General features: G+C 38.2%; 1 protein-coding gene across 3 annotated transcripts in view; it reads right to left on the reverse strand.

The window, feature by feature from the left end:
* The window catches only part of APBB1IP (amyloid beta precursor protein binding family B member 1 interacting protein), a 101,845-nt gene that overhangs the window by 53,214 nt on the left and 32,160 nt on the right, over positions 1-16,471 (reverse strand). For 2 of the 3 annotated variants that reach the window (XM_057733312.1, XM_057733313.1), the window contains exons 2-3: positions 4,358-4,429; positions 1,952-2,039 (exon numbers count right to left, since the gene is read on the reverse strand). In XM_057733312.1, the coding sequence (XP_057589295.1) occupies positions 1,952-2,039; positions 4,358-4,429 (160 nt within the window). Of the gene's footprint in view, positions 1-1,951; positions 2,040-4,357; positions 4,430-4,596; positions 4,751-11,089; positions 11,396-16,471 lie in introns of all 3 variants that reach the window. The other variant, XM_057733311.1, reaches the window with a different exon arrangement.

Below are 16,471 nucleotides of genomic sequence, written 5' to 3' on the forward strand. Positions count from 1 at the left end.
TTTTGCATATAACTTCATAAAATTAAGTGAAATTAATTTTAAAAATCTCAGAGAAAACATGTAGAACTAATGAAGCATATTCCTAATTTTCTAGTGTTATTATCACATTTTGACTGTTGACACACAAGCAAACGATTTTACTCCTTTATAAGAATTTTAGGGACAAAATTCCCACAATAACACTTATAGTAACAATTTCCAAAGCAAATTATAATCCTCAACATATAGGTATGCGATTGAGTGATAAGGAACTGGAGATTCTGTTCAGAAATCTGTCACCAACTCTCCAATTAACTTGGGGTAAAGTACGTTTTGACTCATTATAGGCAATGTTTTAAGGGAAGACAGCAAAAAAATCTATTCCTATTGTATTCCCAACAAATTTAATTTTCAGTACAAATCAGTACTTTCTTATGGTCTTGTCTCCTTAATGACATGAGTTTCTTGTTACTGTACTTTAACATGACTATGTTTATATACTGCTGGGTTTCTTGGTTTCTGACATTTTCAGTAAGTTTTTGATACTAGGTACTAAGTGCTTCGAAAGCATTCGTTGAGTTGACTACAACTAAATAACTGATTAAATTTTAATTTTAATTGAACTGATTATTCAGCTGTTATGAGTGTATCAGGCAAACCTTCACTGTTCACATGTGCAAGTATATGGTGTCTATTAACGTCATAATTTTACAAAAGTCTGTTGGTTTTTTGAAACTTCATAAATGTTACCATCACTCCATGTTGCAATGGAAAGTTTATATGGCAAATAGAAAAGAGGGTGGGAAAAAAAGGAAATCAGAAGAGATGTACTATAATTTATCAAAATACAGGTACTGGCACCTTAAGGGTTTATCCAAAAATTACAGAAAATAACAGAAACAAAGGAACCCACTGAGGGATGGAAATAAAACTTGGAACTCTGGATTTCTGTAACTGGGCTTTTCTATTATTTCGTTTTTCGTTGTTTTGGTTGGCACCGCAAGTCTTTGGAAAACCTTTTCCAGGAGTTGTAGTGAATTCTCACTAATTTGGAAGCGATTACTTCAAGATTCACAGTAATTTGAATAGCACATGGGCTAAAGATTTTCAATGTACTAAATAGGAAGAGAGATTTTTGTTAATAAAAGAACATGGCGATCTCTGGGAGAATTAAAAAATGTCAAATAGAGCAAATATACTATATTATACATTAATTAAAATATATTTTGAAGCATCTATTCATACATTATCAATCATTATGAAATGGGCAGTTCATGAATATCTTTGAAGGGACACTTCCTTATTAATATTTCCTTATATTACTATACCTTATTACTGTAATGGCTTAGGAATAAGAAGAAACTCTCCTTACTTTTTAAAAAATTAGGTAGTGTTGAGACTTTCAGCAAATGCAGGAGAGTATTTCTTTTCATTACAGGCAAAAATATTTTCTTGGCCTCTCGATTCAATCCAAACACAGCAGCACACAATCTGAATGAAATCCAGGACTTCAAAAATTATACTTGGGGCTTCCCTGGTGGCACAGTGGTTAAGAATCCGCCTGCCAATGCAGGGGACACAGGTTCAATCCCTGGGCTGGGAAGATCCCATATGCTGTGGAGCAACTAAGCCCACGTGCCACAACTACTGAGCCCAAGTGCCGCAACGACTGAAGCCCACATGCCTAGAACCCGTGCTCCACAACACGAGAAGCCACCACAATGAGAAACCCTCACACCACAACAGAGTAGCCCCTGCACGCCACAACTAGAGTAAGCCCGTTCGCAGCAACAAAGACCCAGCTCAGCCAAAAATAGATAAACAAATGAATAAATAAATAAATCTTAAAAAAAAATTATACTTGTCATGATGTCCAAGTTCCTTAAATTCTGTTTTCAAATTACAATTCTGTACAGATTTTAAACACTGTTATGATTTCAAATTACTTAAGAAAAGAAATGATTACGCTTACCATTTAAATCCTTAAACCCCACACTGTAGTTAAATTCAGCTCTGGGCGGTTTAGGTTCTGGAGGAGGGAGAGTGTCGACTCCCAAACTCTGTGAAAACAGATCCACACCCCCTAAGGTTACTCATGATACTAACACTTTTGCAGTGCAATGTAATCATTAAGTAAAGAATTATTTCCTGCTTATACATGTTCTCTTTAAATATGTTCTCTAAAAACTGTATTCCTACTTGAACATGGTTTAGGTGATTTTTTTCCCTACAGAAAATTAGTTAAATGTAGTAGTAAGTATGTTGAGGGCAGTATTGTTTGTAACAGCAAAATATTATAAACAATGAAATTTTCTCTACCAAGAACGTGGATCAACTGTGCCATGTTCATATAATAAAATTAATTTCATATAAAAAATTATTCTAGAAGGTACATCTTGAAACAATTCAACTGAGACTGATGAGAATGAAGCCATTCATTTTTACAAACAACAGGAAAAATTATACATTTGTGACACGTACACTACATACAATTCATAAGGACTGAAGTTGTGACATCAAAGAAAGGAATGTTTAGTCACTTGAAGATAGGAGCTGTTTCAGGATGCGATCTGTTATTATACAGTAAAATGTTAATGCTGTTACTCTTATTTAATAAAACTTGCTAAAAAGAAATTAAGATATGGTAAGTTACTAACTTTGTAAATAACATTATTTCTTAATTGAAAAGGTGACTTCTTGCAATGATTTAAATGCTAATATTTTAAAATATTTTTACATCCATAGTTTGAGGCGTGATTTCACCTGTTCTTAAACACGAATGTTTTCATGACAGTGAGTGCATTCTTTGATGTTATTTGATTTGGTAAGTAATATCCTTGTGCATGTCTTAAGTTTCTGAAGGAAACCAATCATTATATGTTTGAGATTAAATTATCAGTTATAAATAGGAAAAAAAGGCCATTAATCAAGAAGAAGTTAAAAAAAAATGAACCCAAGCAAGTTAGGATCAAGGATAAAATGTAGGGGAAAGTGACTGCAGCCCCAGAATTCATTCTAAAACCCAGAATGAGCTTGTAAAAATTGCCAAGAAAGGGGGAGGTTGATGGAGAAACTACGGGGCAAATACCAGAACAAAAAATTCAGTGAAAGAAAGTACAAAAAAATTCATTAACTAGTTGGTTTTTAAAATGCTATAACTGGGAAGTGTAACATCACAAATAGGGTTGCCAACTCATTGTTTTCTCAGGAATATAATTTACTAGGCTACTTAAAGAAATTAGAAGTAGTTCTCTAACAAAATATGAACACACGAATGTGTAATATAACAGGCTTTGAGTAAAACGCAGAGAGAGGGAAAGAAGAGCGAGGAAACTGGTTTTAGGAAGGAACGCCTTCAATCCCAGTTTTAGCCAAGCAAACCCTGGGACTCCACTCACTTGAGCACAAAAGAAAGATCAAAACCCAGAAAGGCCTCCAGTGAAGGCAGATCCAAGACACTCTGAGGGGCCCTCTTCTTCCTCTGGAGTTAGAGTCCCAACACTCAACTATGAAAATCCCAGACTCCGACCAATCAGAACAATCACTCCTCTACGGAGCATAAGTGAGTGAACAGACAGAGAGCCCACAGCTGTTCATCAAACCCGCTTGCTTTGTGGGAGGAAAAAAGTCCTCTGATCTATAGCAATGTGGCTTCCATCCTAACACCCCCCGATTATTAGTCAGCACCCCTTTCCTCTAAGCCTATAGTCTCACATTTTGTCTCTTCTTCCACAGAATCTAAATGTTCTTGAATTTGGTTCGGAATATAAAGCAGATGCTAACCAATACTGATTTATTTTTCCTAAAATAAAAATTTTTTTAAAAGTAGATTATTCTACATTTACTCTGTAGAAAACTTTAAGATCCTTGTCATATTTAGGAATATAGGGTAATTCTTATTTTAGTGCTTTATGCAGAAAGCAACGAGCTGACTAGTCTTTATATAAAGGTAACTGCAGGGGAAACCGTTCAGTGGTGGTGGTTGTAGAAGGTATGCTTGGGGAAAATTCCTCCATGGCTAAATATGTGAACACGATGAGCTTGAGAATTTCCATTACAGAATGTATGTGTGACCCATGTATTCAATTAATTGAACTCAGAAGGGTAAAATCAGGAAAAAAGGTTTATTTTCTCCCCACCACTGTTAGAGTTATATCAGGAATATATCATATTGTCAATTTCCAGCCTTTTTAAAAAGAGAGCTCTCCTGTCATATGAAAATCAAATTCTGTAACCCCATTTTTTCTTTTAATATTTTTTATTTCAAAAAATGCCAAACAAGAAGGTGAACAAATAGTACAATGGACAACTATATCCCCTTCGCCTACATCCACTTAACCCATTTTTCTCTCGTTTGAAAGTTAAGAAGGGGATTTACCTGGGTCAAAAGGTCCATCTCTCCCAGCAAATTGCTGAACATTTGGTCTATATCTTCGTTTGAGTCACCCATCTGAAAAAGGAAGAGATCAGATATAAATAACCTAATAAAAGCCTGATTCCCGGATAACTGTCCCATCTTTTTCTTCTCCCCCAAAAGCACCATCGACAGGCAAGTAAATCTAAAAGAGAGTGCTGTGGAGAAGAAGGTTCATTTCAGCCTGAAATTCCACGCCTGACCTCTCTCCAATTTGCTTGGTCCGAGACTGAACCGAACCCTAGGCACTGTCTCAGAGCGACAACTGGACTCTGTTTTTCCAGACGAAAGTAGTCTCTTTGGGGCCAAGTGGACAAAGCGGACGACATTCAGGAATTCACATCACCACAGGACACCCTGATTGGAAAAGGAGAAAGCCTCAGGCCACTGGTAATGGCATCAGAGTCACGTAGAACTTCGTTTCCATTTAAAAACCTACACATAGAACCTCATTTCCATTTAAAAACCTACACACAGGTGACATGTCAGCGAGAGGTAAAATTATTTACCAAATGATTCCTTGCTTTACAGAGTCACCTCTGAAACGGCAGCTTTTGGCACATTTATTTGGAAATATTAGAGTGGCAAACACTTAGAAAGAAAATGACCACGCAATCAAGTGATGAGAGATCGAAATAAAACGTATTTTACATTATAACCTTTCTCTAGCTAAACCAAGTGAAAGAAATGTCAAAGAGAGGAAAAATGTTTCCATAAAATGGGGCAGGAATGCCCTAGGAGGTGTACCTAGTCGCTCTCCTCCTGGCACTGTTGGCAAGGGTGGATTAGGACATTAGGAGACATGATTATGAGGCTTAACTAGTAACGTGCTGTTTGGCAAAGGGACTTAACTGCTTCATCTGTAAGATGAGGAGTTTGCCGCAGATAATTTCCAAGGGTCCCATAATGCTCTAAAACACCAGAAGACTAGTACCAATTACAGCTCAAGCTAACAAGTCTGGTCAGTGTAGGGGATCAGCACGTATTATTTAAGCCAACCAATACTTAGGTGTGTGTATGAGTGTGTTTGTGTTTTAATCATTTCACATGGAAACTTTTAAATATATACAAAGGTAGAGAGAATAACAGAATGATTTTTATGTACCCACTGTCCAGCTTTAACAATGATCAACTCATGACTGATCTTTTTTAATGTAGATAGATATACGTAGCACTAAAAGATTAATTTTTTTTTACCATAACACTATTATCTCTGCACACTTGTGTGTGTTTGCATTTAATATAAACTATCTGAATTGCCAAGATATGGAAGCAACCTATGTGTCCATCAACAGAGGAATGGATAAAGAAGATGTGGTACATGTATACAATGGAATATTACTCAGCCATAAAAAAGAATGCAATTTTGTCATTTGCAGCAACATGGATGGACTTGGAGGGTATTGTGTTAACTGAAATAAGTCAGACAAAGACAAATACTCTTTGATATCACTTATATGTGGAATCTGAAGAATACAAGAAACTAGTGAATATAACAAAAAAGAAGCAGACTGACGGATATAGAGAACAAACTAGTGTTTACCAGTGGGGAGAGGGGAGGAGGAGGGGCAGTATAGGGACAGAGGATTAGGAAACACAAACTATTAGGTATAAAATAAGCTACAACACAGGGAACATAGCCAATGTTTTATAATAATTACAAATGGAGTATAACCTTTAAAAACTGTGATCTAACTTACATGATACTGTACAGCAACTATCCTTCAATAAAAATATTATTTGGCTAAAATAGGCAAAGTCAGATCTATCATTCCTTGAATAAATTATCTTGAAAACTTAGTTTTCCCTTTATCATAACTTCAAACTAATACTTGAGCAATAATACCTTTTCACATTTAATAGCTTCAGCTAATCAGGGGTTCTCTCTTTATAAAACGTGTACACAAAAGACCTTTCTCGTACTGACTTTGCTTACTTAAAACTGACCTGAAGGGACTTCCCTGGTGGCACAGTGGTTAAGAATCTTCCTTCCAATGCAGGGGACAGGGGTTTGAGCCCTGGGCCAGGAAGATCCCACATGCCACAGAACAACTAAGCCCGTTCGCCACAACTACTGAGCCTGCGCTCTAGAGCCCGAGAGCCACAACTACTGAGCCTGGGTGCCACAACTACTGAAGCCCGCACACCTAGAGCCCGTGCTCCGTACCAAGAGAAGCCACCGCAAAAAGAAGCCTGTGCACAGTAATGAAGAGTAGCCCCCACTCTTCGCAACTATAGAAAGCCCGCATACAGCAACAAAGACCCAACTCAGCCAAAATAAATAAATAAATAATAAAGTGAAGCTATAAATCTGTATTTACTGACATATGTATAGTATGATTCCAAAAGAAGTGTATTATGAGTCCCATGCATTTATGGATATAAAAAAATTTTTTTAAACTGACCTGAATAATTAAAAAAAAAAAAACACCCAATTCTTGAAAGCACAGTGATGTGATGATGATGGTGATGATGCCGGTGAAGACATTCAAGTGGCGCTTAACCGTGTGCTGAGAACTGACCTATAAGCTGGATTGATATTAACAGGAAACACCCAGAACAGCACTGACACTGAGAAATCAGAAGGAATGAGGGCTGTAAAAGCCATCTGGAGTGAATCAGTGTATATCCTCCAAATAGTCACCCTGCAAAGCTAGTGTTCGATCTTCCCAGATTATCTTCAGCAGTTGTCCTGGATTTACATCACTTAGGAAATCTTCTGGCTTAATTTTCCCATCATGTACTTTCCCTTCTCCCAACTTTAAGAAGGAACAACTATTTTTTCCCTGCACAACGTTACTGTCTTCACTGAAGATGAGATGAGGATTGAGAGTATTTTTCATCTGAATTTCCTGCTCCCCGCAATAATCCTTTCTTTGCTATTCTTCTAGGCTCTCTTTCCAGTGAAACATAAAAGCCTCTCTGAGCTATAGTTCCTGAGTACATTCAATAGTCATTTCAAGTTTTCAGTTGTGCATGCTTTTTTTTTTTTATTTATTTTTATTTTTTATTTTTTGGGGGGTACACCAGGTTCAATCATCTGTTTTTATACACATATCCCCGTATTCCCTCCCTTCCTTGACTCCCCCCCCTCGATGTGCATGCTTTATATTGGCGGGAGGATATCTGAATCGCTATCATTGTTAATGTTCCAGAACCCCCATCTAGCTTCCAGTAGAGGAGGTATCTTGCAGGAGCATGGGGTAGCTACAAAACTGGGTGGACCAGGAAGGGCCAGGAAGGGGACTTCATTCAAACAAAAGAAGTCTATGACACGATAGGACAAGTGCATTTCTAAGTAACAGACACACCTGAAAGAATGAGATGAACACACACATGGGACAGGGAGGCATGTGTTTGAATCCGACAAAGCCATTCAGTGAGTGCTCAGGGTCAAACCACACAAGGTAGGCAGATAAGCCCTCAGGTACAGAAGTGACAGGTAAGGCAGACACTGCAGGTGTGGGTCTATGTGTGCAGGTCTAAGAGACAGGAAGGACTCAAACAGCATCAGTGAAGAAAGATGGAAGATGTTCATCCCATTCTATGTCGATTGCTGGCTTTAGTGTTCAGTAGCAGTAGTCAGGGAGGGAAAGAGACGCAGGTGGGCCCTGCTTCTGGCTGGGGAGGGGAGTCAGTGCTAGGATCCGTGCACATGTGGTTTTAATCCCCTCCCAGTTGCTTATAATGTATCTGAATCCCACCCTCCCTTCTTCAAATTACCTACAAAATAGAGGAAAGAAAATACTTAAGTCAACAAAGTACTCATAGTTTCAAAAAGTGTTCCTTCAAACAATTAATCTAGTATTTAAAATCTTGTAATGGATGATTCATACATTACTTTAATAAGAGGAAATTAGCAGAAAAAACAGTTCCAGAAATGCCCATGTGAATTTATTTTCTTTAGAATATTATGCAGTACACTATTTACAATAGCCAGAACATGGAAGCAACCTAAATGTCCATCAACAGATGAATGGATAAAGAAGCTGTGGTACCTATATACAATGGAATATTACTCAGCTGTAAAAAGGAATGAAATTGGGACATTTGTAGACATGGGTGGATCTAGAGACTGTCATACGGAGTGAAGTAAGTCAAAAAGAGAAAAACAAATATTGTATATTAACACATATATGCGGAATATAGAAAAATGGTACAGATCAACCAGTTTGCAAGGCAGAAAGAGAGATGCAGATGTAGAGAACAAACATATGGACACCAAGTGGGGAAAGCGGGGAGGGCTGGGAGGAAAGGAATTGGGAGATTGGGATTGCCATGTATACATTACTAATAAGAAAAAAAAATCAAACTGTACAATTTAAATATATGAAAAAATATGATGATGTAAACAAAAATAAATATGCCAAAGATAAAAAAAGAATATTATGCAGTACAATAATATGACAAAATAAAGGAATCCTTCAGATAAGTATCACTAACAGGGAGAGTTAAGAGCAAGTACTAGTGTTAACATATTTCAAAGTTTTCATGAGAGAAAAGTAATCCATTCAGGATAGGAAAAAAATAGATTTATTTGCTGACCTCAAAACTGTCAGTCAGGGCTTCCCTGGTGGTGCAGTGGTTAAGAATCTGCCAACCAATGCAGGGGACATGGGTTCGAGCCCTGTTCCAGGAAGATCCCACATGCTGCGGAGCAACAAAGCCCGTGCACCACAACGACTGAGCTTGTGCTCTAGAGCCCACGAGCAACAACTATTGAGCCCACATGCCACACTGAAGCCCGTGCGCCTAGAGCCTATGCTCTGCAACAAGAGAAGCAATAAGAAGCCTGTGCACAGTAATGTAGAGTAGCCCCTGCTCTCTGCAGCTACAGAAAGCCCGTGTGCATCAACAAAGACCCAATGCAGCCAATAAATAAAAAAAGAAAAACAACAACAAAAACACACAAAAAACCCCACAAACTGCCAGTCAGTGGTACAATAAACTCAAAGGAACCAAAGATGATGCTAGCAATAAGAGTCTCGTCATTGATGCTTTCTCTCAAACCATTACACTTGAAAAGTGCTGACTAATGAAGAATCAAGCCTTGAAAGGAAATGTGGCATCCATGGGTCAGAAACAGCCATTGATCCCAAAGACCTTAGCTTCCCAGCCTGTATACATCACCAATACAGAATGGACTGAAGCATATACACACCACTATATACAAAATAATCAACAAGGACCTACTGCACAGCACAGGGAACTCTACTCAATATTCTGTAATAACCTATATGGGAAAAGAGTCTGAGAAAGAATGGATATATGTAATACATGTATACCTGAATCATTCTGCTTACAACATTGTAAATCAACTATACTCCAATATGAAATAAAAATTAAAAAATAAGAAAATAAAACGGAACAGGTTGAGGACTTGCCAGAGTGAATCATACACCTGACATGGAAATAACTTGAAATAGCAGCACATTCTCGTGACCTCTGATCACTCCCTCCACATTCATCTGGTAAAAACCTTCCCCCCCGCCCTTTCATTCCTTTTCCCCAGAGTCTGCTGATACTGAATTATTTAAAGGAGTCAACATCAAAATTATTCTGTAAATCTTGTCATAAGTAAATATGTTATTGGATCACAGTCTAAAAGAGTCGTATCCTTAATGAAAATAATAAAACATTTCGTTAAGGACTGTTATTAACATAAATGTGTATGCATGTGTAAATTCAAGCCATCTTACATATTTGTCGTCCCTGCAAGAAAACCTTATTTTCGGAATGGACAGAACGAGAGTCCCACGGGTATATATAGTGGCTATACACACACACATGCATGAGAAAACAGGGCTGTGTCTATATGGGGTATTTCCTAAAGGTCAAAATCAGGATTAAAAAGAGAGGAAGAAAACACCCAGCCCTGAGCGCTCAATGTGTTGTTTGGGTTAACAGCCCAAAGAGTGGAGAAGCCTTAGTGAAGCAATGGATTGCAAAACAAGCAATATGCACACCACAATTGGGTGGAATTAACATCTTTTTGTAAGTATGTCATTTCTGAATTCCTTTTCTGTCTTGGGAAGAACAACAATCTGCTGATTTAAAAAAAAAACTAATAGCTCTTTATCAGATAGATTTCAGTGTGGTTTTTGGTTTGTTTTAGGGTGTTTTTTTTTTTTTTTTTTTTGCAGGGTGTGGAGAGTGGGTAGGAGAGGCGTGGGTGGTTGAGGCTGTACATCTAGGCTGAAATTCTGCCTTGGATTCCTTGAATGACAGGGGAATTTTCCCAAATGCTCAGTCTTCCCCCAAGGCCCAAGCTTCTAAGCCTCAGTTTTTATCTTCAGATAGTTTTTCTTCCCCGCATATGTAAATTTTATATATAAACTTTAAATACACATATTTTTAAAATCTGTCTTTAAGAGAAAACATTGTGACTATGTGAGGTGATAGATATGTTAATTCGACTTGTGGCAATCGTTTCACAATATATACATACATACCATCCTTATGTTGTACGCCTTAAACTTAGTGTTGTATGTCAGTTATACCCCCATAGAACAAGAAAAGGTCTATCCTAAGTACTCTGATATATATATGCTTAATAGGACATCTATTTATACCCATGGGAAAGTTATCCTCATCTGTTTAGCTCAGGTGTGATGCAAGTTTCCATTTGGATGAGCAATTGCAACCATGACCTTGGACCTGGGTCCGGGCAGACTTCATTGTATCTGAGTGACTCACCTGAAACAGCCCGCTCAACAGTCCACGGGCCTTTCTGTCGTTCTCCCCCTCTGGTGCCTTCTCCTCCTACATGCCCTAGTACGTTATGACTCTTGGTCATTACTCACTTATTAGTCTGATTTAGGAATCTTGGCATAGTCCCTGACTCCTTCCATTTTTCCATCCAATCATTAAAAAAAAAACCTGCTGGTTTTCCCCGCAGAGAGCTTTCCTTTCCATCATCCTTCACCGCTGAGACTCTCATCAGTTCATCGGGCCTCCAGGCTCCCAGATCCCCCATCGAGCCCCATCAACATCGCTTCGAATCTGAAATAAGAATCTGAATGTGTCAGTCTCCTGTTCAAAAACCTTCCATGGCCGAACACGATGACGTGGGGAGACTGCAAGTCCCAGCACGCCTTTCAAAGTCCTTCGTAATGTGCCCTACCCTACCTTTCAGGGTTCAACTCTTACCCATCGGGGCCCTTGACATTGTCTGAACAGGCTTTTAGACATTCTCTTTGTCTTGGTATATGCTGTTCCCTTCAAATGACATCCTGCTCTGTCCACTTATCCTTCATAAAACCCTACAGGTCATTTGGAATCCAGCTTTCACGGATGTCTTCATACCTGGTGGAGAGATTTGCTTTCCATCACACTTGGTAACCCTACCAGTAAATCCTGGTCCCAACAACAACCACCTTGATAAGGTATTTAACCTCCCTGGGTTTGTTTACTCATCTGTAAAACGAAAAGGTTAATATGTAATTCATAGGATTGTTGTGACATTTAAACAAAATACCATACAGTACTTAGAGCAAGCACTCACTAATAGCACTGACCATACTGGATCACGCTCTTTTTGTTACTGTGTTAGAACTTCTTTCCAGACTGGGAGCTCTTATTAAGTAAGGCTTAGCTCTCGCTCATCTTTCGGTTTAAAAGTGCTTTGTTGAAAATACAGAGAGTGTAGGTAACCTCCCGGACTAGGGGGAAGAAGTCATTAGTCACTGTCATTCCACCTCCTGTGCCTCAGATGGGGAGTCTTTTGCCCTGCACATAAAGATGTGACATTCCAGGGCTGGACAGTCCTTGGAGGTCACCAAATCCCACGTTTCCTTTAACTCCCAGCATAAGTAAACAGTCTGTTTCCAAGCTGTAATCACAGCCAGAGGTTTCTGGAACCTCATTCACTATAGCAATAGTTCACTTTTTTTTTAGTGCTTTCCAAGTGAGCAAATACTGGTATTTATACAGATAAATTTTGTTGGCAAACACAGAGGTTCACTGGGGCTCACAATTATTTAGGCCTGAATCAGTTTTTGTTGCTTTGAGAAAAACCTAATAGCCACCATGCAACTCGAGTGGCGTTATCCATGGCTTTCCTTCTTATCTAATTCAACCTAAAGTCAGTTAACATTTCAAGGAACAGGTTAATTCACCATTATTTAACAAATAAAACAAGTTATATCTCAGTCTTAATTATTCCTTTATTCACATCATACACCTAATTTATTTTAACCTAAACAGAGATTCATACCTCACTTTAGAACAAAAATGGAACAGCTTAATTATACAGTAATAAATCAGGTTACCTACACCACTATTGCAATCGATATCATATGTGTTTTGCTATTTACATAGAGTTAGTTGTATGCCTCTGGCTTGTACTGGGTTTCCAAATTGAGAATAAATTATATGTACCTTTTTGTATTTGTCAATGTCACATTTTGGTTTCTTTATGTGTTTATGTGTAAATGTGCAAATCTGTGAGAAGAAGAATGAATACATACAAGATCACACATATTCTTCTCATAACACGTTATACTTTCTTGTTCAGAGCTGAATTTTGAGCATAATAGTATTAAAATAAAGGGTTATTTGACACATTTAAAAAGAAAAAATATATTCATAAAAACAATTTTGTATATTAAACAAAATAGGTAATAATAAACTTAGAATTTTTCATAAAATAGAAAACAATTAAAAAGACTACTGTTCATACAGGTTTTAAAAAAGTGGTCCTGGCACTTCCCTGGTGGTCCAGTGGTTAAGACTCCACGCTCCCAATGTAGGGAGCGCAGGTTCCATCCCTGGTCAGGGAACTAGATCCCACATGCTGCAACTAAGTTCACATGCCACAACGAAGATCCTGTGCGCTGCAACTAAGACCTGGCGCAGCCAAATAAATAAATAAATATTTCTAAAAAGTGGTCCTGGGACTTTCCTGGTGGCACAGTGGTTAAGAATCTGCCTGCCAATGCAGGGGACACAGGTTCAATCCCTGGTCCTGGAAGACCCCACATGCCACGGAGCAACTAAGCCTGTGTGCCACAACTACTGAGCCTGTGTTCTAGAGCCCATGAGCCACAACTACTGAGCCCGCATGCTGCAACTACTAAAGCCCACGCGCCTAGAGCCCATGCTCCACAGCAAGAGAAGCCACCTCAATGAAAAGACCGAGCACCACAACAAAGAATATGCCCTGTTCGCCACAACTAGAGAAAGCCCGTGCGCAGCAACAAAGACCCAATGCAGCCAATAAATAAATTAATTTTTTTAAAAAGGATAGCGCATTTCAAAAAAAAAAAGTGGTCCTAATAACTTCTGCATAAAAATCAAAAGGTTAAAAATTTTCCCTTTTGATGATCAATTCTTGGCTTTACTGAAAGATGTATTCTGTGACAGCCAGCATTAATACAATGAAGAACCTTGTGTTATTTACATTTTTATAAGGAGCTTATTTGTCAAAAGCCCATTTTCCTATAGCGCCAGATTAAGATATTATGAATTTGTGGATGGTCGAATTTGATGGTTACAAAGCTCATCTTTTCAGCCATGCTTTTAGTCATGCATCATCTTTACTTGCATTGAGATACCGGTACCACGAAGAGAATGAAAATTTAGAGCAATAAGAATTAAACGAAAAAACAACATACTTGTTAGAAAAAAATTTTAAAGCAACAATAAAGGATGTGTAAAATTGACTTTCTGATCATTAAAATGAGTCAGTCAGTTAGGCTAGAACTGGTCTTCAGAATTCCACCAGAACAGCCATCTATCTACCCAGAAGAAAGCCCCCTGTTGCTCCTGAGCGTGGCTGTAGGTTGAGAGAGAGCAATCTTCTCATTCTCTCTACCTGCCTGATGATGATAAAAGAGTGACACCTAATAAAATAATTAATTAAAAAAGACACCTAATAAGTTATTCACTCTGTGCCGGGCACTGTTCTTGGGCTTTACATGTATTGACTGATTAAATCTATCCTCACAAGCAACCTAGACAGGCCACTTAATTTCCCCATTTAACCGTGAGGAAACTAAGTCACCCAGAGATTAATTAACTTGCCTGAGGTTACACGATTTAAGTCAGTCAACAAACACTTACTGATCCCAGACACTGTTCTAGGCTCGAACAAACCTCTGGAAGATTTTCCTCAGTGGGTCTTCTACAACTGTGTTTCTCTTTATCAATGTATTAAGGATTAAATATCTAGACTTCATCTACATACTGTATGTTTTTCCATGTTGAAGATAAAGAAAAATGTTTGCATCCTTGCATTGAGGCTTTTTTTTAACCCTCCATTCCATCATTTTTTCGGTAAAAGTTTAAAAATTGAAGTAAAATATACATAACATGAAATTTACCATTTTAATAATTTTTAAGTGCACAGTTCAGTCGCATTAAGTGCATTCATATTGTTGTGCAACCATGACCACCATTCAGTTCCAGAACTTTTTCATCTTCCTCAACCAAAACTTCATACCCATTAAATAATAACCCCTCATCCCCCCTTCCCCCAGCCCGGGACCCTGGGATCCATCATCCTACTTTCTGTCTTTATGAAGCCTGTTACTCTAGGCATCTCACGTAAGTGGAATGAAATATTTGTCCTCAGGATTTATCCACGGTGTAGCACTATCATGTACCAGTGAAAGCAGAGTGGTGTTTTGAGTCTATAGCTAGATTGCCAGAGGTTAAAACAGAACTAGAATTTATGACAAAAAAGGCTGAAAAATCTGAGGCTCGGTCAGTATCAATTTGCTTTGGTATTTTTATTATTTTTAACTTAAAAAAACAGCTGCCTGTGTTTATATTTTCTTTTTTTAAAAAAAAAAAAATTTATTTCTTTATTTGGCTGTGCCAGGTCTTAGTTGTGGCACATGGGATCTTCATGGCAGCATGTGGGATATTTTTTTTTTAGTTGTGGCATGCGGGATCTTTAGTTGTGGCATTCAAACTCAGTTGTGGCATGCAAACTCTTAGCTGTAGCATGTGGGATCTAGTTTCCCAACCAAGGATCGAACCGAGGTCCCCTGCATTGGGAGCCTGGAGTCTTAGCCACTGGACCACCAGGGAAGTCCCTGATTATTTTTTCAAGGAAAAATAAAATCAGCCCACACATTACAACTACAGATACAAAAGAGGACACAATTTAAAAAAGATCTGTTGATGACAGGAATCACACTTGGTATGGAATATGTAGTTCAGAACCCAGGTGATCACAAATGCTGGTGGAAACTATGAAGTAGCTGGGTATAGGACGACTGGAAAATAACAGACAATATTGCATTTTGCCTGATTCCTTCAGTGTAGTTTTTTTTTCAGAATGCAATGAAAGCACTCCTCAAGAGGAAGTGGTTCACGGAACAGCAAAGCACATGGTTAAAGGTTCTTGCAATGTTTGGGGGAAGGGGGAGCTAAAACTTCTGTGTAACATTTTAAAACAGGAAACAGAAGCATCTCTAAAGTTACACACAGCATCAAACAGGACTCAACAAAGAACTAGAAGAAATCTCTTGGGCCAATGTAACTGGCTTTGCACAGTATACTTGAGATCAGTGAAAATTTTAAGAACTAGGCTAACGAACAGTTATTAAGTTAACAGAATAATCACCATGGTCATACAAACAATACAAACCAACACAGCAATCAATCACAAAGGAAATTCACATGGATATCGTAGATGTGTATACCTATGGCTACGCAAAAGGAACCCCCAAGACAACAGGATTCTTTGGTAGGCAGTACTATGATGGCAAAAGTTTGATGGAAAAAACAATGGAAGAGTAATCTTGAAATGACATTTTATTTCAATAATTTTAAGAAAACGCTAAGGGAATACTTTGAAAAGCCTTAGAATTTGTCACAGTGTAGATACACACACATACAGAACATGAGACGGGCTACATATTTTTTTAAAGTATGATTTTTAAATGAACTTATTTCCAAATCGTTTTACTTTTGCGTGAACGCACGGTGGAGCAGCGCAGAGTAATAACGCAATCTGCTAAGTCAAGCTCCAGGGAGGTGAAAAGTGAGATGGCAGAAAGAGACCCCAAAATGTGCAACAGGATTCAAAAGGAAACCACGTGTGACACAGGGGAAGGTCAGCTCAGTGAA

Source organism: Hippopotamus amphibius, chromosome 4 (genome assembly GCF_030028045.1).
Source record: "Hippopotamus amphibius kiboko isolate mHipAmp2 chromosome 4, mHipAmp2.hap2, whole genome shotgun sequence".
Classification (NCBI taxonomy): Eukaryota; Metazoa; Chordata; class Mammalia; order Artiodactyla; family Hippopotamidae; genus Hippopotamus; species Hippopotamus amphibius.